The sequence below is a fragment of the Alnus glutinosa genome, chromosome 8, assembly GCF_958979055.1.
Source record: "Alnus glutinosa chromosome 8, dhAlnGlut1.1, whole genome shotgun sequence".
In the NCBI taxonomy this organism is placed as follows: domain Eukaryota; kingdom Viridiplantae; phylum Streptophyta; class Magnoliopsida; order Fagales; family Betulaceae; genus Alnus; species Alnus glutinosa.
In genome coordinates this window covers 9921879-9946157 of record NC_084893.1, presented here as the reverse complement: position 1 = coordinate 9946157, position 24279 = coordinate 9921879, and the positions used below count along the sequence as shown (strand labels likewise).

General features: G+C 36.1%; 2 protein-coding genes across 2 annotated transcripts; one reads left to right on the top strand and one right to left on the bottom strand.

Moving 5' to 3' along the window:
* The first annotated feature begins 211 nt into the window (after positions 1-211).
* Positions 212-13870, top strand: LOC133875723 (uncharacterized). The gene is made up of 8 exons (XM_062313934.1): positions 212-441; positions 1493-1718; positions 1798-1932; positions 2582-2804; positions 3419-3605; positions 5145-5329; positions 12509-12646; positions 13423-13870. Exons 1-8 carry the CDS (start codon positions 333-335, stop codon positions 13549-13551), a joined length of 1332 nt encoding a protein of 443 aa, XP_062169918.1. The 5' UTR covers positions 212-332; the 3' UTR covers positions 13552-13870.
* Positions 13871-15992: 2122 nt separating this feature from the next.
* On the bottom strand, positions 15993-23849 carry LOC133874862 (ALA-interacting subunit 3-like). Its single transcript, XM_062312748.1, has 8 exons — positions 23448-23849; positions 21050-21108; positions 20499-20573; positions 20299-20418; positions 19468-19538; positions 18140-18437; positions 16648-16937; positions 15993-16319 (listed from the first exon to the last, which is right to left on the bottom strand). The coding sequence occupies exons 1-8, from the start codon at positions 23533-23535 to the stop codon at positions 16265-16267; spliced, it is 1056 nt and encodes a 351-aa protein (XP_062168732.1). The 5' UTR covers positions 23536-23849; the 3' UTR covers positions 15993-16264.
* Positions 23850-24279: the final 430 nt, after the last annotated feature.

Here is a 24279-nt window from a genome sequence, read left to right as displayed (position 1 = left end):
AAAACTGTCTGGAATCCTGTCGGCCAGTGACGGATTCCGGCCACCATCACCAGAATCTCGTTGCCAGTAATTTTCCGTCATTGGTAATTTTTTTGTACGAGCCAAACACTGAAAATTATTTTCAAGAAAATTATTTTTCTAAAAAATTATTTTTAAAAACATATTTCAAAACAAACGGATAATTAGTTGGATCTGCTTTGCCAGGTTTTCGGGAAAGAGCCAATGGGTCTCGCATTCGCGACCTAAATTTGCACCAAAACTTTTAACTGGATGGTGGATATTTATATCCAAGGAAAAAGGGTAAGGTAGTCCTCCGAAACTCGTTTTCTTTTATGCTCGAAGTCATGCAGCAGATTCCCGCGCGCCTGATAAAATCTTTATCTTTTTCTTCACTACAAAGCACCGCCACTCTTCAAGAAATTGCTTCTTCTCAGCCCAAAGGTGTGTGTATGTGTGTGTGTGTGTGGATGGCCATTTTTCTATGTTTGCTTTGCTTCTGTGTGTATTTAAACCACAACTTTGGGCTTCTGGGTCTGTCCAAATTTGCACTTTAAATAGATGTAAAGCCACAACTTCGAGCATAAAACATGTTTCGGCAATGTTGGGACCAAATGGGTTGTTGGAAAATGGAAAATGGAAAATGTTGATGGAGTTGATTTTTTCGTCCATTATATAATTGGTTACAAAAGTCATTCTGTATAATAACAATCAGTTCTCTCTTCTTCTTTTTTTGAGCCCAACAATTTGACTGAAGCCTGTATAGCATAAAAATTGGAAGAAGAAAATTAAAGAAAGGAGGGAGGCTGAGAGTCAAGGCAAGTTGCTTTCTAGTAAAAGTTGACAATTTGGCCACATACAATCAAATATCAAACAACAACAGATATGGATTGAGGACAGGGCTAAGTTCAGGTTTCAAAAAACAACACTATTTGAAAAATGATACTTTGTTCCTTAGTTCTTTTCACTTGCAAACTAGTTATGCACTATGGATAATGAATATATCTATTTTTGATTGATTTATTTTAAATTATGATCTTACAGCGGTTGTTGAGTTTTATCCATTTTTCTAATGGTGTCTTTAACGATGACGGGTTTGTAGCGTTGGAGCTTCAGATGCTATCTTAAAGATGATTAAACAGTTCAATTCCCATGATACAGTGAAACTTGTGCTCTGTTTGTTTTATTTTTCTCTTCTTCTTTTTTTCTGGTTCCTTTTTGGGTTCTCATAATTTTGTAATTTAAGCTATGTTCTTTTTGAGAGACTTTATTGGCCTTTTAACACAAAAGTGTTGTTGGTGGCATGATTTCTGTTTCCCTGTGATGTATATGCTCTAAATACTAAAATGTGGTCATTCCTACCTTTTGTTACAGTTTCATTGTATTCTTTTTGCTGTGTCTAACTTGAGCAAAGGGTTATGTGCGAAACTCTAACTTAGAATTGTTAATATCATTTAGGTTTAAAACCTTCTTTTAATTGGCTTGCATTTGGTAGGTGTTGCAAAGGTTGTATTAAAGAAGGGGAAGACACAACTCTTTAAGAATGGTAGCCCAATGGTGTATAGTGGAGCAGTTGATAGAATAATTGGTAGACCACCACCCAGGACTGGAGATGTCGTACTGGTAGCTGATGGGACAGAGAAACCAATTGGATGGGGATTGTATAATTCAGTTTCTATGTTCTCTGTTCGGCTTATGCAGCTTGAAGACGAAGCAACAAGGTATTTACTTAGAAAGGGGTTTCCAGTTCAGTTATATTTCCTTCACAAGGATGTTAAGCTGTTAATCTACATGATATAGAGATCCTTCATTTGCATTCAACATGGAGAAACTGCTTGAAGCAAGAATTGAAGCGGCTAGAGAATTACGTAAGAGTTTGGGGCTTCCCTCAGCCAATACAAATGCATATCGTCTTGTAAATAGTGAAGGAGACAGGTATTGACCTTTATCTGAAATATTTAGCGGTGTCTCTTATTTTGTTTGAATACATCTTCCATACCTGTAAGATGTTATTGTTTGATTTGAGTCTTAGATAAGGGTTGTTTACATTTTTCCCCACTATGCTAATCATTAATTCATACACGCATGCATGCATGCTAACATTTAGCTAATTATAGTCCCAATTTCCTATCAACAAAATGAGTCTTTGGGTTTGGCTCCTCCAGAAGGTGAATATATTGGTTATTTGACTTATAGATGTATTGAGATTTGAAAAGAATTTATATACTTAAACGCAAACACACACACACACCCACCCCTACCTATACATACAGTTTATAGAGTTTATTGCTAAATCAATATAAAGTAAGCTTGTAGATTGTTGATTTCTTTTTTTTTCTTTTTCTTTTTTGTTAGGAATGGTAAATCAATATAAAGTAGTCTTTCAACATTTTATAAGGAGGGAAAGGAAAAAGAAAAAAGTTGAAGACAGAGAGAAAAAGAAATGTAGCCTATTCTAGGAGCTATAGTTTGTTGGTGTAGTTGTGTTTTTAGGACTGATCCTTGATTTTCATTCCTCTTATATCACATAGAATTGTCTATGGACGTGCTAGTACACTTACTGAATGTTAGTGCTTTATCTCAGATTGTCCGGATTAATTGTTGATGTTTTTGGAGATTTAGCTGTAATAGCATCATCAGCTGCTTGGGTTGAGAAGTACAAACAAGAAATTGAGGGCTCCATCAGTAGAATCGATGAAATTAATCATATAAACTGGAGACCATCAGTCGAAATTTTGAAGGAAGAAGGAATCAATTTGTCAGATTTGAAGGAAATTTCTCCATCTGCTTGTCCTGGAAGAACAAAGGTAGGAAATCCTTTGAAACATTATATATTTCTCATTTCAAATTGTTCTAATGTCCATAGAACTCCGAAGGACGAACCTTGCTGCACATGTTTCTGGAGCGAAAACTACCAATATGTTGGGGCATGATCCTTGCAAATCTTGGCCAGTTAAAATATTTTTTGGATACTACAATTTCTTTATTATTATTTTCTTTTTTTTAATTGGTATAGATATCTGAAATAACTAACTTAACTTAGAAACTAGCTCAACTCATTGTTCCATTTGTTTCTACCCTTATAAATCGTAGATTTTGTGTATGATCATGATTTTGTTGGCATGTATGTTTGGGTCATTTTGTCTTCTGAAGAGCATCTGTTTGAAGAATTTTTCTTCCAGGGCATCTAAGATTTTTGAAATCAAACAAAAGGAATAATAATTCTTCTGTACCTGAATAAGAAGTGCTTCTAAGCCATCTACAGCTGGCTTCATGTTCTTGCAAGTTGTATATTATTAACACCCGTTTCCCCAATCTAAGTTGGCATAGAACCTTGGAAGTGGCTTCATGTTCCTTTTATGCTTTATAAAATCTGTTGAATGTCAGTGTCTTTTGCCAACTTGTAATTTCGTTATGCTAGGTTATGGAAAATGGGATTTTTTATGCAATTTCACTGGACGGCCAAAAGACAGGATTTTATGCTGATCAGCGTGAAAACCGTCAGTTCATATCAACGATGTCAGACAGTAAAAAAGTTCTTGATATTTGCTGCTACAGTGGTGGCTTTGCTCTAAATGCAGCACAAGGGGGTGCTGCAAGTGTCACTGGTATAATTTTATTGCTGACTCTTCTTGCAAGATTTTGTTATTATGGGGTTTCGCTTACCATCTCATGCAAAAATTTCCCAAAATTTAGATTTGGACTTCTTGAAGGCATAATTTGACTAATTGGCTGAATTTTTTTTTTATTTGAATTTGATCCCTTTTTTTTCGGCCAAAATCTTTTGTAATTGAACTTTATAAATTTTAGGCATTATGCAATAAAATTTGACAAATTGTGAGTAAAAAGAGTAATGATTCACTACCACCTAAATATACAACTTTTTACCACCTTGTCTATGTGGCAAGGTGGTCCCCCACCTTAATTTATTTTTAAAAAATAAAAAAAAAAAAAACTCAAAAAGTAGTGGGGGACCACCTTGCCGCATAGGCAAGGTGGTAAAAAGTTGTATATTTGGGTGGCATTGAATCATTATTTTTATTAAGAATGTAAAGATTTAAATGTAATTTTTGGTCCAAATTTGAGCAGAAGATTGCAATTTGGAGTAGTGTGGGATTTGGCCAATGGAATTCATTTAAAATTTTGACACTCAATATAATCAGAACCAAAAATTGATTCATGATTTGTTGCAAATTCTAATTTTTATTCCAATGTGGCCTGTTGCTCTTCCTTTTGTATGTGATATGTCATGATTGAACATTGGAACCTAGCTGTTGCACCCTTAAGGGTTTGTATCTACACAACTTCATATTTTTAATAAATTCTTATTGAATGCTTAGAATAAAGGCTAGTTTGGGAGGGCTGCCGCTTTTTAATAGTATGAGAAGCTCAGCTGTTTTGAGAAGCAACCATTTGACTGCTTCTTAGAAGGCACTTTACAAATTGGAAAAAAGTTGAAACATCTTTACTTTGCTAAAGGAGATACAAGTAGCTTTCGCTTTCTAAAAATTAAAGCCCCACCAAATGGGGGCTAAATTTATTAAACAGATTTCTAGATTGTATTATAGTTGTTAGAAAGGGCATTCTTATTATAAAATACCACATAAGGGTATGCTAGTCAATTACATTGTTATTCCAATATAGATATATGATTTAGCAGTTTGAGGGAGGAAATATGTTTTTCCTCTTATTTTTAAGCCCTACTGTCAACTACAAACCATGATCATTGATCATGTGCCTGTTGAAGAAATTGATTAATATAAAGCAGCTGGCATATGCATTTTTGAGAAGTTAATAGTGCCATTAGAGGTTGTAAAATGTTCTTACAAACAACTTTTTGGAAATTTCTATACTTGATGTTGCCACATCTTTGTTGTCATTACACATGTAATACATGATCTTGCCCATCATATTGTAGGGGCTTTTTGTACAAGTTAGTATGCGTATCATTGCTTTTAGAGGTTCAAGGAGAACTCTTGACATTAGACTTTCATTATTGTTTAACCTTCTCTGTATTTATTCTTGAGAGCACATCTAGACCAGGACAGTTTATGTTGTTCTGGATTCTATTTGACGTAGACATCTTAAGATTGCATGCATCTTTAAAACTAAAGAAGTATCCTAAATATATATCTGTGCTCTCTTAGGTATTGATACATCAATGCCAGCTCTGGAGCTAGCTAAAGAAAATATTGTTCTTAACAACATGGATTCGGAAAGAATATCATTTCTCAGAGAAGATGCAATGGAATTTATGAAGGGTGCTCTTTCTAGAAATGAATCGTGGGACTTAGTCATTATTGATCCTCCGAAACTAGCACCACGAAGAAAGGTACTGTGAGATGTATTCTAATTGGTTTTGCAATACAAAATAAGGTGTGAGTAATTTCAGACGGAGAACCAAGATTCCAACCCGATTTGGGTTTGTTGGATACAAGGGACTCACTTCTAGTAGAGGTTCATTTTGCTGCATATATGAACGGAATAGCTAATTTGTTTGCCTTTATTGTCTCAAATTTTCAAGAGATCATATCTCTTGTTGTGGTGATGGTTACATAATCGTAATCATCTTATCTCAATTTTTTTTCCTATCAGTGGAAATAAATGTGCCTAAGGTTGTGTGGATGAGTAATTTACTGATATTACCAACCACCATATATATGAATTCAGTTACTATTAAGTTTTCATGTAAGTTTTGATCAACATCTAGCACATTTTGACATGTATGAAAGCTATGACATATAAAGCTTCGTGTTAACATCATCATAATCTTTATTGTCATTTGACTAAACAAGACAACAAGAATTTGTTTGGATATGTGTTTTACTTAAATAATTAAGGACTGGGAAAAAGAGAGAGGGGAGGGTTCAGAGTAGCTTAATTTATGTGGATTGATGCCCATAGCCTGAACAATCAAAAGAAACCTTTGAATGTGTATAACTGTATAAGTGCTGGCACCAAAGGCGGATGTAGGCAAGTCACTCTTGCTGGAAAATGTTAGAATTTCAAAGCTTTTTTAGAATTTGAAGACCTTTAACTTGCAAAACCAATGGAAGAAGTAGACTTAAGATTAATCAAATGGAGAAAGATTGGTGACAAAGGCCTGAGACCTGCTACTTTTGGTTCAATAGCAAATTTGGTTGCTCTTTTAGTGAGACTGACTCCTAATTCTTGCTCTTGGTTAAAGAAAAAATGTATGTCTAGGTTGGGTGGTGAGTATGGATCTCCAAGTTGAACAATTAGCTGAGATTCTTAATCAATTGATCCTTTGAACAGAATAATTAAAGAAAATAAAAAGATGAGAAATTGGAGTGCTTTTAAAACATCAAGGAATTTTATAAAAACGACATGCCTTATGAGGTAAACTTTCTCTTATTATCTTTACGATGATTTGCTTTCTGAAACTGAAGGTGCAACAGTATAAAAAACTTGTTAAAACAACCCTTGAGTGTCTTGCATTTGGGATTTTCTTTCCATCTTTTTGACCAATTTGTTGGTTTTTAAACCTTCAGTGATATAAAAGTTTTCATGTATTTTACTTATAAAAAATAAAATAAAAGTTTTTATGTATTTTTTACACTATTCTCTCTCTCTCTCTCTCTCTCTCTCTCTCTCTCTCACATCCACGATGAAAGAGCCAAGGAGAAAATATGATTCTCAATCTGTGGAAAAAAAAAAAATGTAACTCATCTAGAGAAGAATACTTAGCAAGAAATATACAAACTAATCGTCATTTCTCTTATATGTAGGACATTTACCCACTATTAAGAATTTGTGTCTAAGACTTCTCCATGCAATACAACACCCAGTCCCACGTTTTGCTTGCACATTTTCATAATTAATAGCACGTGGAATAATGTGTACTAAAATATCTTAATCTGTTGTGGTAGGACTTCCCTAACCCATTTGAGTTGAGACTGAATTTGTAACACCCTAGAAATTTAGTCTCACATTGGGAAGATGAGTTGCCCACATGAAGTGGATGGATTATAAAGGAGCTCATGGGTGCTAAGTCCTACATTGGTTCCTTACTATGTGAAACTATGGTTTAAAAGTGATTATAGAGAGTTCCAACTGTAACTTGACTAGTCATTTTGGAATAATAGCGCAGATATGGTTAGTGCTTTCCCCTGACCGTTATAAATGATATCAGAGCAACCTAATGATACCATGTAGCGTTGATGCACTGCATGACGTGGGCCCTAACAAAGATGTCAAGGATTTGAGTGGAAGAAATTATAATTCCCCAGAAAGTTAGTCCCATATTGGCAATATGAGTTGCCCAACATGAAGTCGGTGGATTATGAAGAAGCTTATGGGTGCAAAGTCTCATATTGGTCCTTTACCAAATGAGATTGAGCTTTATAAGTAATTATAGGGAGCTCCAGTTGTAACTTGATTAGTCCTTTTAGAATGATAGCACAGATGCGGCTAGCACTTTTCCTGGGGCGTTACAAAATCTATGGAGCACTATTGCTCTAGTATTTCCATAGTAACTGAATCATAAAGAAGCAAATATACATGTTCCGTCTATAACAATTAAATACACAATTACACATGTGCATGTGTCTCTGATAATTGTCGTAAGATGTTCTAGGAGCAGGCCAGAGATTTGGTGCTTTTGTTAGACTAATTTTGGGGCCCAAAAACGATGAGTTTCTAGAAAGTCATCAGTCCACAGTTTTTTAGGGTTTTCTTAGAAAATTAGAACAGTATTTACTCGATAGTATTACCCTGCAAGCCATGCACCATTGGAGAGCTCTATATATCTAGTTTCAAATGCATCAAACGATGTGCAATTTGGAGTTTTTTAGAGGAAGTTGTGGCAATTTTACTACAAGATGTCTAGTTGACTGGTGGCAATCCACAAATAACACATTTTGGTGTTTCTTGCTTCCGGTGGATTTGTTTTATCTTTCATGAGTGTCTTTTCTAGTTCCTAAGCAAAGTTTGAGTCTTATTAGCTGAGTTTTGAATATTTAGTCAAGAATCTGTCTTTCATCAATTATTTGTATTGAAGCTCTAAGTTGTTATTTTGAAAATATGAGAACATTTCATGAGTGTCTACATATACTTGGAGGGTTGTTCCAAGTTGGTCCTATATAAGTCCATAGCCATGTATGAGTTTTCCAGTTTTATGAGTTTGAATAGAATCAGTGTTTGTCTTCTTTAGAAGAAGGTTTTATTCTTATTTAACTTTTATCCTTCCGGTGGATTCTGAATGGTGGTCAATTTTTCTTTGTATCCCTTATTGCATTCCATATATTGGTGATGTTTTTATCCCTCACTTTGTATCCCTTAGGTGGATTCCTTTGGGAGTTGAGCTTATGTATGCTTTGTGAGTGTGTATTTATTTTCTCTCCTTGCTCTCCAGGTTTCAACAGATTCACCCCCTTTGCAGTAATAGAAGAGCCTATTATGCCTGTTGCTAAGGCTTCTGATTGGGTGGTTCAGAAAGCCAAGAGTTTTTGTCATATTGTAGGGTTGTCTTGTGAAGGGTTTGAGGGAGAGTTGTTGGCGTTTCTCACTGCCATTGAAGTGAGCAGAACTCAAAATGGGACAACTAGTCCCTTTAGTCCTCTTACCATGTCTAGGGATAGAAGGCATCGTGAGTTGACGCGGTTAGCTTGTACAGTCAATTATGACAGTAAGGGAGATCAGTCCAATAGAGGAAAAAGGCAAGGGAAGGGGTCTAGCATGTTCTCTATGCCTAAGATTTTGTCATGGAAAGTGCGAGGGTTGAATGAGAGAGATAAAAGGCTGAGGGTCAAGAATCTTCTCAGGGAATGGAAGGCAGATATTGTCAATTATTGGAGTATGTGTCTAGAGCTATTGTATGCAGTCTATAGGGTTGTAATCATGTGAATTGGTGTTATTTGGTTTTTCTGTAGGGGCTTTCGGTGGGATCTTGTTAATGTGGGATAGGAGGGTGATGGAAAAATCTGAGTTTGGGGGGGGTGGGGGGGGGGCATATTCTGTGGCGTGTTCTTTTAGAAATGTTGATGACTACTTTGAGTGGGCATTCGTCAGTGTTTATGATTCTAATGCCAACAGTGACAGGAGTGATCTAGGATGTACTGGCTTTGGCTGCTTGGTGGAATGTTCTATGGTGTATCAGGGGTGATTTTAACATCATTTGATTCCCAAGCGAGAGATCCGGCGGCTCCCATTTGTCCCCAACTATGTTGGAGTTCTCCTAGTTCATTTTTTAGCAAAGCCTTATGGACATCCCTCTTGTTGGTGGTAGTTTCACGTGGTCCGGTAACCATGATCCTCTGGTGTGGTCCAAAGTTGACAGATTTCTTCTCTCTTGACTGGGAGGCCCATTTTCCTAATGTCTCTCAGCGTAGGCTCCCTAAAGTTTTATCGGATCATTTTTATTTATTGCTTCATTGCGTTGATGTTGTCAGGAGCAGAGGTTATTTTAAGTTTGAGAATATGGGGCTTAAATCTGAGAGTTTTGTGGAGAGGGTGAATCAGTGGTGGTTGTCTTATGGCTATCAAGGATCCCCTAGTTTTGTCTTGGCTTGAAAGCTAAAAGCCTTGAAACTTGATTTGAAAAAATGGAATGAGGTGTTTGGCAATGTCAAGAAGAGGAAAAAGGCTTTTTTCAATTGAACTCCATGAGCTTGATGCTATTGCAAAAGATAGAGTCCTTTCAGGTGAGGAAAATGCAAGAAAGGTTGAGATTACTAGTGAATTGGAAATGACTACTCTTTCGGAAGAAATGAGCTGGAGACAGAAATCGAGGGCCGTTTCGTTGAGGGAGGGAGACAAGAATACAAAATTTTGTAGTTTTACACTCTTCAGATTCTACATAAATAAGTGAGCATATTTTGTAGTTTTACACGTCTTTATCAGAATAATTCAATTGGCGGCCTAAACTGGATGGTCTCACCTTTAACACTATTGATGCAGAGGAGGCCACTTGGTTGAAAAGAGCCTTTGAGGAGAGTGAGGTCTTTGAGGTGGTGTAACCTCTAAATAGCGATAAGGCCCCAAGCTCTTATGGTGTTTCTTTGGCTTTCTTCCAATCTTGTTGGGGGATTCTTAGAGAAGACATCATGAACATCTTGACTCTTGCATGAGTTCCATGCTCGAGGTAAGTTTGAAAGAAGCCTCAATGTCTCGTTTATTGCTCTGATTCCCAAGAAAGTTGGGCCGGTGGATATCAAGGAATTTTCCCCTACTAGTCTTGGGAGCAGTGTTTACAAAATTATCGCTAAAGTCCTAGCTAACTACTTGAAAGTAGTGGTGGAGAAGGTCATCTCCAGGTCTCAAAATGCTTTTATTAGGGGGCGACAAATTTTAGACTCGGTCTTTATTGCTAATGAATGTCTCGATAAGCAGAATTAGATCAGGGATCCCAGGTGTGCTTTGCAAACTCGATCTAGAAAAGGCTTATGATCATGTTAATTGACAATTCATGTTGTACCTGTTGAGGAGATTTGGTTTTGGGAGAGAGATGGCGAGATTGGATAGCTCATTGCATCTCTATGGTGCGCTTCTTTGTATTGATAATGGAACTCCATATGGTTTCTTTAATAGTTCCTGCATCTTGAGATAGGGGATCCATTAACCTCATTTCTGTATGTTGTCATCATGGAGGCATTGATTAGAACATTGTTTGCCACTATGGATACGGGGCTCTTATTAGGCTTTTCAATGGGGGGGGTCAAGCAGTAATGATGTGATCAATGTGTCCCATCTCCCTTTTGGGATGACACTTTGATTTTTTGTGAGGCTAATCCTGAGCATGTCCGTAATTTACGATGTCTCTTCTTATGCTTTGAACAGTTTTGGGGTTGAAAATTAACATGGCCAAATCAGAGTTAGTCCTCATTGGTATCGTGGATGATGTTGGTTACTTGGCCAGTATCCTTGGCTGTAGGGTGTCTTCTTTGCCCATGAAGTATTTGGGACTTCCTTTCAGGACTCCGTATAAGGCAAAATCTATCTGGAATAGTATTATTGAAAAGATGGAACAAAGTTTGGTAGGCTGAAAGAGTCTTTATCTGTCAAAGGGTGGTGTAGGATCACATTGATTAAAAGCATTCACTCCAATCTTCCTACTTATTTTTTGTCCCTTTTCTTGATCCCATTTGGAATTACTAACCGAATCGAGAAAATTCAAAGGTATTTCTTGTGGGGAGGAGTCCGTGATGAGTTTAAATTCCATCTAGTCAATTGGTCCAAGATTTGCACTTCACTGTCTTCAAGAGGTTTGGGGGTTAGGAACCTGATCTTGTTCAACTGAGCCCTGTTCAAGAAATGGCTTTGGCGTTGCACCACAGAGAGGGAGGCATTGTGGAGAGCAGTGGTTGAAGCTAAATACGAGAGCTTATGGGGACGGTGGTGCTCCAATGTGGTGCATCAGTCCTCAGTGGTGGTGTTGTGGACAAACATTAGGAGGGGTTGGGGGGATTTCTCTAAATTTGTGCGATTTGAGGTATGGTAGACTGGTCTTGGATCCGGTTTTGCACGACATGTGGGTTGGAGATAAGACTTTGAAGGAAACCATTCCAATGTTGTTTACCTTTGCTTGCTTTAAAGAGGCCCTGGTTGCAAACCATATCCAGTTTTTGAATTATACCTGTCAGTGGAATGTTACCTTCATCAGAGTTGGTCATCTCATTCTTCGACCTCTTGTACTCCAGTGGGTTGAGACGAGGAGGAAATGATAGGATTTGTTGGTCACCCTCCAAAAGGCAGATATTAGAGGTTAGATCTTTTTATCATGTGCTTTGTCCTCCCGCTGACTATCTTTTCCCTATGAAGAGCACTTGGAGAAGCAAGGTGCCTTCAAGGGTGGCTTTCTTTGTTTAGACTGCAGCGTTAGGGAGAATTTTGACCTTGGATAATCAAAGAACAAGGCAAGTCATAGTAATGGATTGTTGTTGCATGTGTAAGAAGAGTAGGGAATTCATTGATCATCTTCTGCTTCATTCTAAAGTAGCTAGAAACTTGTGGGCTTCGGTTTTCCGTCTTTTTTGGGATAAAGTGGGTAATGCTCTAATGGGTGGTGGATTTATTGGCGAGTTGGAGAGGCCAGTTTGGTAGTCACCGCAGTTTAGAAGCCTGGAGGATGGCCCCCCTTTGTGTGATATGGTGCATCTAGAGAGAACGCAACTCTCGAAACTTTGAAGATTTTGTGAAAACAGTGGTAAAGTTAAAAGATATTATGTTCAAAACCCTTTATGGGTCGATGACTGCTACAAGTAGTTCTTGCATTTCTAATTTTCTGAAATTTTTGGATGTGTTCTTTCTCCTCCCCATAAGTGGATGTCTCTCTTGTATACTCTTAGTGTACTTGGGTTACTCCCCTATGCGCTTTCTAATAAGATTAATTTACTTATCCAAATATATATATATATATATATTGCTTTGTGTTTGCATGCAAAACCTTTTGACCTTGTTTACAAACTGCAGTTTGCTTCTCTATGCATTTGCCAGCTTTTTCTCTATTTCTTGTGAATTTTGCTACTGCTTATGGGGTCATTATTCAATTTAGGTTTTACAAAGTGCATTAGGCATGTACAGAACTTTAAACTCATTAGCAATGCGATTAACAAGGAGTGGTGGACTTCTCATGACCTGTTCGTGTTCAGGAGCTATGACCCAAAGTGGGATGTTCTTGTCAACTCTTCAGGCAAGTAATTTTTTCTGTACTGTGTTGTTACCTGACTGAAAATGTTGATCTGTAATCAACTTTCCAGTATCTTCTTCATTTCTTTAACTAAGAATGATTTGCTATAATCTGTACTATAGATGAGCCTTCCATCATTCTTTCTCTCATTGATAATATTTTACTTTTGAGAAAAAATTACTTTCTATTACAGCATAATTTAAGAAACTAATATCTTGACTTCACACTGGGAAGGGAATTTATAAGCCTAACAAAACCACCGTACCGAATGAAATGGCTTCATAACCATCTGATTAACCTTAAGGATTTAGTGAGATGTTATCTAGAAAAGGGTGAGTCATATAGGTTGGTGTTCCATCTGGTTGCCAAGATATGGAGGAAACTGCCCCTCACCAACCAAATGGGGCATAACATATGAAAAAAATAAACTTAGTACTTGGGAGTGCATTGATAATGCTGCGATAATAATAAATATGGGTTCTCCCTCTACTTTCCTTTTGATAAACCCACCCAGTAATCTGCCTCCCTCCCCCCTGCTAAAAAAAATATATATATTGGAAAAGGAAAAAGTGTTTGGAAACCCCTCTTGATGCAGTGCTTCTTCTATTTCTTCTCAATATGTGATTCTATTCCTTTTATTTTACCGGTGCGAGGTGAATAGATGAAGCCACAGATAAGAAGTTTTAGGGCAAACAGATGGTCACTTCTACTCTTCAATTGGAAGAAATTCACAGGATTCACAAAGTAACTTTGACAAACATCTTTTTCTTGGTGATCAGGGTGCTGCATCAATGGCAGGAAGGAAAATTACGGTTGTACGACAGGCCGGAGCAGCATGTGATCATCCTACAGACCCATCCTACCCGGAAGGTGCATATCTTTCCAACGTCTTCCTAAGAGTACTGTGAGTGGCCATCCGCATGAAATGGACAGAAAAAGCACAAGCCCTTCTGTTTTTTCAACTAAGCTAACTGGAAAGCCATCATGCAATGAAATGGAACAGATACCAACTTGTGTTCAATTAGAATTATAGAAAAATAGATTTATCATGCTCACAGATGACATTTCAAAGGCTCAAAATGCTTTTCATATCTATGGTGATATTTTCCAATCAAATCATAGAATATGGTGCAGGGTTCTCACCTTCTCAACGAGTATTCTTGCTCACCATCCTCTTTTCCTTGTTGCCCCCGCTTGTAAGTGCAGATGTATGTTTAATGCTCATAACATACTTAGTTTTTTTTTTTTTTTTTTTTTTTGTGTGTAAGTAATCGACACATATCATTAAAAGCTTAAGGCGTCCCTAAGTACACAGGAAGTATACAAAATAAAACACCTACCTCAGTGGTGGAGACAAAGAGCGCTAAATGTCTGAAGTAATTTTTTTTAAAAGATATCTGAAAAAAAAAAATATATATATATATATATATATATATATACACACACATTAAAAATAAAAATAAAAAATGCTGATGCTGATTCCCACCCCCCATGCTGATAATAGAAGAAGAAAAAAATAACATGGAAAAACTAACCGTCAAAGAAAATCTTATTAAAAAAAAAAAAAAAAACAACCATCAAATGCTCAGGAAAAGGAACAGAACAATTTTGTGAATAAACAAAAAAAAAAAAAAAAAAAAAAAAAAAAAAAAAAAAAAAAAAAAATTACATTTATCTCTCCATCTTGGGAAACTTTAGAACTCTTGCATAGAAAAATTAACTATCAAAAGCCAAGAATACAAATCTTTTAAAAAATCCCAAATCTTGTTCTTTGGCTTCCAGCATCTCCGCCTCTTCTTTGGCAATCTCTCGCACCGTAAGCCTTCTACTTTTTTTTTTCTTTTCTATTACTGAGCTGAGAGTGTGACTGTGTGAGACAATAGTTGTTGAGTTGTTCTCTTTCTTCATTTGCTTTTCAATTTTCAGGATAAGGATGAAAATTTGTGGTTGACAAGTTGTCTTTGTTTTGCTTTTCAGATTTTTTTTTTTTTAGACACTTTTTAGAATTTCAGTCATTGCAAGTTGCAACGTGACTTGTCAACGTGCGCCACAACCACATTTTTTTTTCCATTTTTTTTTTAAGTTAATTTTCTTTGTTTTGCTTCTCTTTATTATTTACGGTCATTGCAATTTGCAAACATCTTTCATCTTTATTACTTAATAAATTATAACTTTTATTTTGTTCAAACTTCCATAGTCGAATTCAGTTTATTTATTTATTCTTTTGACATCAATGTGATTATAAATAATTTTATTGACTCTTCTTTTTTATTATGGTTTTTATTTATTATTAAGATAAGAACAACATTGTCATTTTTTTTTTATAAGGTTTTCTTTTTACTTTGGGAGTGGGCCAACTGGCCGAGTGATAAGTTTCAGTAGAATTTTGGCCACTCTCAGGTACATTATTTGTTATTGTTTGTTCTTTTTATTAAGACATTGTTTTGTTGATTTATTAGATTAATACCTATCGGAATATGCTAATAATTTTATTAGAATATCATTAGAGTATGTCTCATTAGGCCATTAGTTGTTTAGTGTGAAAAGTCTACATTGAAATAGAAATTTTTAAAAGCTTCAATTCAGATTTGATACTTGATGATTTTATTTCTCTAAGGGAGTGTGTAGGAGGCAATTTTAAACACCTTGTAATTTTATTTTTATTTTTTTTGTATTAGTGCCTGCGTGTTAACTAATATATCAATTGGGCATATATTTATGAAGTTTGATTGATACAATTTTTTGTGATACATATATTATGATTGATTATGTACGAGTCCACCCATTAAATTACATGGCTCCTAAATCCGAATGCAAAAGAATTATTTCTCGAGTTTCATCTTTCACGTGGACCAGAATGGATCTGCCACACTAAAATATGAGTAATATTGTATCCAGATTGAAATGACCCATATGCATTGATTTCCCCAATTTATTCTAAAGGAAAACTAATTTCAAAGTTGAGATATATAGCATTACTCGTAAAATCATATACACGATAAGTGAACTCCGGAGCGCTAAAATATAAGCATACGGTACCACCACATTTGTCAGTGGCTCAAAATAAGATTGGTAATTCATGTTTACATATCGAGTTCAAATCACGTTAAAATATGAATATAAAATTATATAAGTCATTCTTAATTTGACCAATTAAGCTTAAGTCATTAATTTCACATTTCATTCATGAAGGTCCTGCTCTCCGCTAGAGTACTACACAAATATCTAAAGATTTATGTTAAAGAATTTATGGAACATTTGAACAATAAAACTATAGATATTTTATGTAAACGACTTTATGGAACATTTTTAACAATAAAATTTAAACGGCACAATACACACCTCAAAATGAAAGAACATTGAACAAATACCTGAGCGAAATCATGTAGGTACAAATAAAAAAAAAAATCAAAAAAAAAAAATCAAAAAAGGGATTGTAAGTACCAAATACAACCCGAGATACAGCTTGTTCACAGTGGGTTGCACCGTTTCTATTGAGAACATTTATCAACAACATCACTACTGCTCATACAAGGATGAAGTACACATAAAATTACATCATATAAAGCATTCACTGCGAAATGCTCAAGACAAGCTATCAACAGAGGTCCAGAAACTTCCTTAGTGCCCTCCTGCATTTCTGTTCCATGACAGGTAAGAAGGATCTCCAAGTCTCCTGCAAATACACAGATTCACAGAACCAGAGAGAGATTACTTACAAGACATAATTATCTAACTAATGCTTGTAATTCCTAAGATACACATTCTGCACGGCAATATTTTGTGCGCCCGGTATATGAATTTTTTGTAAGAGTTACTGCATGGTAATGTTGGAGAAAGAACATGCGTATATGACATGAAATGAAGATGCTGCAACAGGTAAGGGGGGCTATATGAAGAAAAATATAAGTGGATACACAAGTCAATAAGTCCATAACAGAATATTGTTAATTATAGAGCCCTACATATTAAGAACAAGTCGAGTATATGGTTAAGAAATTTACCTTGGCTTAACAAGATATACTACAGTGAAAGCCAAAGCCAAAAAGAAGCTCAACCCGCCAACAGTGAGATAAGCAATGCCAAGAAAGTCATTCTTTCCGCCAAGCCAGCCAGTGGTAGAAAGTACAAGCTTCTTCTTGCCATTAAAACTGTATGTATTATAGTGGTTCTCCAATGACACATGAATTGTATCATTTTCCTCGAGATCCACCTCTATCCTCCCATACAACTTTCTAAAAGTTGGCAGAGCAGCAGTTCGCATCCATACAATGAGGTCCTCCTGCTCACTCAACTGTTACACAAAATATGTCTGACCAGGTTAGCCACTCCCCTCATTTACTGAAGCAATTTACTTGAGACTTAAGAATCTCACATAAAACGGTGGGAGAGGGGGAGCCAGAGGTAATCTATGAATTGGAATTTGTCTGCACACAGATCTCAACAAATTTGCAGCAAGTGCTCAAAGACAGGTATTATTTTGAAGGCAGGCAAAACAACTTGTCTTTGAAGTTGAAAAGAAATTTTTATGGTAAAGCAATCAGCAATCCTGTGACATATTTTAGCAAGTAAGGTCAATCTATAAACACTGGAAACATCATGATTGCTTCTTCTAAAAAACAACCCCTGCAAGTAGAAGTACAGTTGTTCAACTGGACAGCTTAATTCAGCAGACAGGACACTGAATTTAGTAATGATTTTTAATGCCTATAAGATTGGTTGGGGGAGGTTACTTTGCCACCAGCTGGTACTCTGTGGAAGGATGGGGAGACAGTCAATCATTTGTGTCCAAACTGTTCAGCAGCTAGAGAACAAATAAAAATGCCTCTGATGGTCAGTTAGAGGAGTTCTTTGGGAGGGGCAGGTGGCTACGAAAGGACAAAGTAGCCTAGAGAGCAATCCCCTGATAGATTGTGTGGCCATCTGGAATGAAAACAGCAACAGAGTATTTGACAACATGGAGATTCCTGTACATAGGCTATTTTCTTTTTCTTTTTCTTTTCTTTTCTTTTTTTTTTTGTGGGCTACACAATTCCTACATATAAACTTGACATAACATTCTTCAGATCATTGCTTACTTGGAATTATATTCATCCTAACTTTGTTTGCTCTTTTTCATTGTTTAGAATTTTTACCTATATTAAACTTTAAGAGCTCAGATGCTTTTGGTTGTTCAGGAAATTCTCTAGCTTAGTCCCGGCATACTGGGGTGACATCCCCCCTTCAGTGTTACTTTAATCAACTATTATCAAAACAATCTAGCATGACTTCTCTCGTATATATTCTGGGTACCCTGGTGACGCTCTTTTTGGAGTTATTTCAACAAACCATCTTTCAAACAAATATTCTATGCTGCTAGATAGAGGAAGGCATTTTCTCTTATTTTCTCTTATAACGAACATAAATGCTCCAATAGGTTTAGAAAGTCTACTATTGTGCACGAACTTATCATAGTTATACTTAATTCTACCAGATGAGAAGTCGTGAAATGCTTACTGGTTTGGAGGTATTAAGTGATGCACCGCCTCTAAGAGTTCCATTCTGAAAGTTTTTAGGATAGACATCTTTGCCAAACTTTGTTTCCCTATCACTCTTCCATGAGATATCCTTCTTATTCACAACCAATGGCAGGTTGTTGCGAGAGAAGTTATAAGTATCATTGAACAAACTCCAAGCTATAAGACCACAAGGAACAATTGGTTGCCCATTTGATGAATCTTCTGGTTTACAAGAGCTTTCATTAGTGGGAATTTTGTTTTCTTTCAACTGTGCATCACTTCGGCTCTTTACATACCTGTACAAAGTCATGGTAACACTTGATGAAGCCTTCCACTCATTATGACAAAAAGTGAAAAGTAAAGGCCAAGTATAAAAGACACTGGGAAAGATGTTAAACAAAAGATTGATGATATCTTTAAGTAATTGCAAGATATGAGATCAATATAGCACACACAAGTACCCTCATTCCTGAAGTTGACGTATAGTGCACTACAATGCAAGTCACGTTCCTTATTCTGAAATCAACAAATTATCATATTTTGTGCTTCAGGCATCATGCTAGACTTATCTAAATATGACCAGTGGCTCAAATTTTCCCCAAGTATGCAAACATGGGATAAATTTTTCTATTAGAAAATAGGTAGAGCTAATAAATGAGACCGTGGGCAGGCAGAAAGCATGTGTAATTGTCAATGACAGTAAACTATTGTTAAAGCAATGCAAAGAACAGTGTGGCTCTCTGTGTTTGTACCCAGCATATCATCTGGAAATTATCATAAATAAATCTTATCGCTTCAATTGACTTTAAAACACAAACAAATAGTTGATAAGACACACATTCTCGTGACCCAGTTGTAGTCTAATGCTACTTCTCACAAATAAATGAATGGAAACACTTTCCTGTAGTACAAACAGCAGCCATTACTACCTACCACATGAATAAATGAATGAAAACACTCTCCTGTAGTACAAACTACAGCCATAACTACCTACCAAAAGAGCTGCCACAATATAGTGTTTTGAAACGGTAAGAAAACCATCCATAAGAAATTTGCTTGTCAGTGCATCCCCAGATCCGGTAATCCTTTAATAGATCATTATTATGTGAGGTAAAAAAGGTTTTAAAAAGGTTCACCCAGCACCTCATGTCATCTTTATTGACAGGAATAACCATGTTCTATGGTCTACCAGTAATTTTCTACACCTTAGATGGACCAAGGTTTCATAGCCACGCATAAATTTGGATAATATAATTCAATAACTAGTTTCTTGCATTAATCATATTAAAAATATTTGGAAAATATGGCAAAGGCAGGGATGAGTACCTGCGATGATTCTGGTAGAAATTGTCAAGCTGATAGTACACAAATATAGGCTGCTTCATTTTCTTTGGTACCTTCCAGATAAACAAAAAAAAAAAAAAAAAAAGATAAGTCCATCCATTTGGTAACCTTAGGAATTAAATCGTTACCCTTTTACAAACACACACCACATTTCTATCACCTTAGAACTGGAATACATATATAAGAAAATGATACTGCTACAGATGTTACAGTAGCTTTCAACATCCCATACTGTTACCGCCACAGCTGCTGAAGAACTAATTATAGCTGTGGCAATAGCCCCCTAATAAATAACAATCTTGAGTATACATGTGTAAATGGGGGAAAAAAAAGTAGTCACAAATGATGCAAAGACAGAGTGCATGTATAGATGATGGGTCCCTTTCACAGTTGAAGGCACGGATAAAAACCCACACAAGTGATACTAAAGACAGCCCACATGATTGATAAAGTTTTCGTCAGAAGAGTGTAGCAATGTGAGGATAGACTCACACAGAAAGGGGAGATTGTTGAATATACATGTGAATAAAAAAAAGGTTAAGTCTTACATTTAGAAAGATGTGACAAGCGTGAATGGTTAATATAATATAATTGGGATTTGCGTGCTCCCTGGTTAGAACCCCTAAGGGATCCCAATGGTTTGGACTTGAGGAGGCTAAAAAAAGAGTTCAAAACCATAATAAGCTTAAAATTTAGGGTTAAGTTATGTCTGAACATATCATACTATAGTATCACTACAAAACTCCCCAAAGTGTTAATCTCTTTAACAAACAACAATAACATAAATGAGAATTTGTTCCAGAGGAAACTTACTGTTAGAGTTCGGTCGCATATTAAATCTTGACGGGAACCCGTCTGTATGTATTTGACCTTATCAGTTATATTGGGGGCCGGTATGCAAACCGTTTCATACTGGTCAACAATTTCAACAACCTGATAGAAGACAAATCCCAAATTAACTATTTATGGAACTACAAGTAAATTGCAAAACATTGGATCATGTTTAAGCATACCTCTCGGGAAGCAAACAAGGAAGCAACTCCAATTGGAATGAAGATAATGCTAACAAGCAGGAATGCCGAAATAACCTGCACACACATACACACAGAGATTTCTATTAATTATTTTTGCCATGCAAACTGATAACATTAGGGAGATATTAAAAATGGAAAACTTTACTTAATCCCCCTGAACTTCTATCACTTTTACAATCTCCCCCCCAAAGTTCAAAAACTCTAAATTTAGTATATCCAACTTTAAAAAATTGCAATCGCACCCCTCCCATTAGTGTTTGGGGTTAAATCAGACGGTCAAAGGGTAAAATTACTCTTATACCCCTGTAAACTTCATAACATTACAAAATTGACCATTCCCTTTTTTATTAAAAATAAATAAATTGAGGGTATTTTGGTAATTTTCAATTTTTGCAATCTCACCCCTCTATTAAAATTTTCTGTTAAATTGAAAGATTTTGAACTTTGGGGGGGAGATTGCAAAAAGGATGGAAGTTCAAGGGGGTTCACTGAAGTTTCCCCTATTAAAAATAAGCAATTATAAAGCTTACCCATCTTGGTGTGAGAATTGGTTTGCATGCTGGAAGTTCCTGCTGAGTAAACTTAGAATCTGAATTTTGTTAAAGGGCATTCTCTTTAGTCCATCAAAATCCAATGAAGTTTAATAGGATTTATAAACCAGTTGCTTAGATATATAATCAGAAAAGCTTCTAAAGAAGTGTCAAAATATAAAGACAATTCATGTTGTATAGGATCATGGAAGTGTACAAGGAAAACAGTGGAAAAGCTTCACTAAATATTCAAACACATACCACACATAAAAAAGCTCACACACAAACAAAAGGCTTCACAAACACAAAAAACCCCATGAAATTAGTGAGATGAAAGTCAAATATTGATGCGGGGTAGATAAGCGGGAGGAAGGAAAATTTGAAACAAAAATCCACAACCAAGAGAAGGAGAAGGAAGCGGGAGCTATGCATACATAGATATGGCACTTCCCACGTAACACTAACTAGAAACTACGACTAGAATTTCCAATTCTATCACAGCTTCTAACTCTATCAAAAAGCACTGGATAAACAAGAAAGCAAATTCAAAATAAAACACATTTTATCAGGAAAGATAGTGTCCTCCAAGCCAGATTCTTAGTCTTCTAACTTATCTGTGTCATCATGACATGGCTCCCACCTTGGAACTGCATCAAATATACTTGCCTTCATTCATTAGGTCAAGTGTATCTAGGCGTGATGTCCATTTACTTCCAAAATCTTTAGGACATATGACACAGAACATTGCCAGAACTCTACAAAAACCTGGCCAAACTCAAACCTGTATTGAGTTCAAAAAACATGCCTGAAACTTGACCAGAACTCTACCACCGGTCAGCCCACCCGGCTCTTTCCTTTTCAAATAAAGCCATCCAGTTGTCATCCTTACTCAAAGTTTCATTCATTTGACTTAGCCTTCAAAAACCGAGCCCATCTTATGGCCATAGTTTGAAGGCATCTATTGAAACCTAAAAGGAGCTTAAAGCATCGGCATCAACATTGACAACCACATTTAATCATAAATAGGCTGACAGTTTTATTCTTCCGATGAGTATTTGCAAGGATTTAGTAACAAAAAACTAAATTTTTATACGTGGTACATTGACAAATAGATGGAAGCATCAAAATTTTGAGCATGAAAACAATTTTTTTACAAGTAATTGAATTTCATTAAAAAAAAAAACATAAGGACGCAACCCAAGTACACAGGATATATACAAAAGAAACACTTTACTAGAAAAAGAACAAAGAGAAAGAAACTTGGAAATAGGAAAGTAATCATAGGCAGTAGCCCAGTGGTACAAAGTATTAAAGAAAAAAGCCTGTAATTCAACCACCGTCCTCTCGCGATCTTCAAACCTATGATCATTACTTTCTCTCCGTATACACCACATTATGCAGGACGAAATCATCTTCCGCAATGCTGAACTATGAGAACTATTAAATTGGCATCTCCAACAAGCAAAGAGATATACCGCTTGTCTAGGCATGTCCCAGGCTAACCCAAAATTTCATAAGGCACTAGCAACCTCACAACGGAGTAAAAGGTAATCAACGGATTCCCTTCTCTTCTTATACATACAACACCAATTTACCACTATGATACACCGCTTCCTTAGATTATCCGTAATGAGGATCTTTCCTAACGCGGTCGACCAAGCAAAGAACGCCACTCTTTAAGGAAACCTTATTCCGCCAAATACACTTTGAAGGAAAGGAGGGCTATCATGGGTAGATAGGACATTATAGAATGATCCAACATATGGTGGGTTATCTTGCAGTATATTGTTCCTGAGTTTACCATTATCCATTTTCTACTCTACAGTAAGGTTATTAACACAAAGCCAAGTACATGTTAGAATACAAAAGCGAACTATGAACTATAAAAACAACATAACCGTGATTAAAAAGTTAAAAGGCATATCAAGTATAAATTGAAATATGAGTACAAGATTAAAGATCATTCCAAAAGAAAATAATTACCAGGGAACTGATATTTATATTCCATAACAAATATTGTTAATTTAACAAACCAAACACACCAAACGCTCAGATGCACACAAATTGGTCAAACCAAGCGCATTAACACAATCGGACTTATCACATAGAACATAAGAACCCATAAAGCACAAAAAACAAAAAATCAAAGACAAACCAAAAAAGTTTCATCTGGGTACCTCTGAATTATTCTCAACAAACGTATTAGTGAATTTTTGGAACTAAAGATTACATAAAAACACTTAAATCAAAAAGCAACCAAGCAAAACCGATGAATCATATCAACAAAATTGCGAGTGAGTACGTATGGAACGAAGTCAAATACCCCCCCCCCCCCCCCCCCCCCCCCCCCCCCCAAAAAAAAAAGGCCCAAAAACGAAGGCTTTTGAGAGGAAATTACACTTGGGTCGCTTGGAATTCCTCCTGGGAGCTGACGAATCCGCCGATCCAACGCCTCCTGAACTCGACGACGCTGTATTCGAACTCATCACAGACAAGACTCTGTTTTCTCCAATTAATAAAAGATTCAAAAAAGAAAAACCCAACAAAGCTCAAAAGAGAGTGAGTTCGGATCAAAGCCTCGAGATTTCAGACACAGAGAGAGAGAGAGAGAGAGAGAGATGGGGGGTAATGGTTCTTCTTCTTGTTGTTCTTGTAGTTGTTGTTGCGAGGTGGGGGGTTTTTGGCTTTTAGAATTGTTTGACTTTTTGGGAATCAAAAGACTGATTTTTCTTAGTCTCTCTCTCTGCCTCTAGAGAGAGAGAGAGAGAGAGAGAGAGAGACCCAATCACTGGTCAAAACAATACAGAGAGGAAACGCGTTTGGATTCTGGACTCGGGTAAAAGTATTTTAATTTCCTTTTGATTTTTATATATATGAGAGTGAAAGGGAGAAAGAGAGTGAATTCACAGCTTTTACCAACTCTGTACAAAACCGGGTTAGCTCAGCAGAGACGTGTTGGATTTATCAGGATTTGATGATTTCCTATTTCTCCCAAGTTTGTTTTCTTCCCTTTTTTACTTTCAATGGTTAATTACACAACTCAATAGCTTTTTATTTTACTTTTCACTGCTCGGGGTTTGTTTTCTTTACTTCCTACATTCTTTTTTAGTAGCATTAATAAAATAAAAATATGTACTTTTTATATGTTTAAAAAATACGCATTTTTTTTATTTATAGGTTATAAAAAATTTCTTACAAATCAATTTGTAAAAAGTTTCTGTCTATTTTTT

Bases quoted from the DNA above. Each gene is read 5' to 3' on its own strand.
- LOC133875723 (XM_062313934.1), top strand. From the start codon at position 333: ATGCTCGAAGTCATGCAGCAGATTCCCGCGCGCCTGATAAAATCTTTA. The intron at 1,719-1,797 runs GTATTTACTTAG...TACATGATATAG, and splicing joins CTTGAAGACGAAGCAACAAG to AGATCCTTCATTTGCATTCA. The intron at 1,933-2,581 runs GTATTGACCTTT...GCTTTATCTCAG, and splicing joins GTAAATAGTGAAGGAGACAG to ATTGTCCGGATTAATTGTTG.
- LOC133874862 (XM_062312748.1), bottom strand. From the start codon at position 23,535: ATGAGTTCGAATACAGCGTCGTCGAGTTCAGGAGGCGTTGGATCGGCG. The intron at 20,419-20,498 runs GTATGCTTAAAC...GTCTTCTATCAG, and splicing joins CCTTGTTTGCTTCCCGAGAG to GTTGTTGAAATTGTTGACCA. The intron at 16,938-18,139 runs GTAAGCATTTCA...TTTGTGTAACAG, and splicing joins CACTTAATACCTCCAAACCA to TTGAGTGAGCAGGAGGACCT.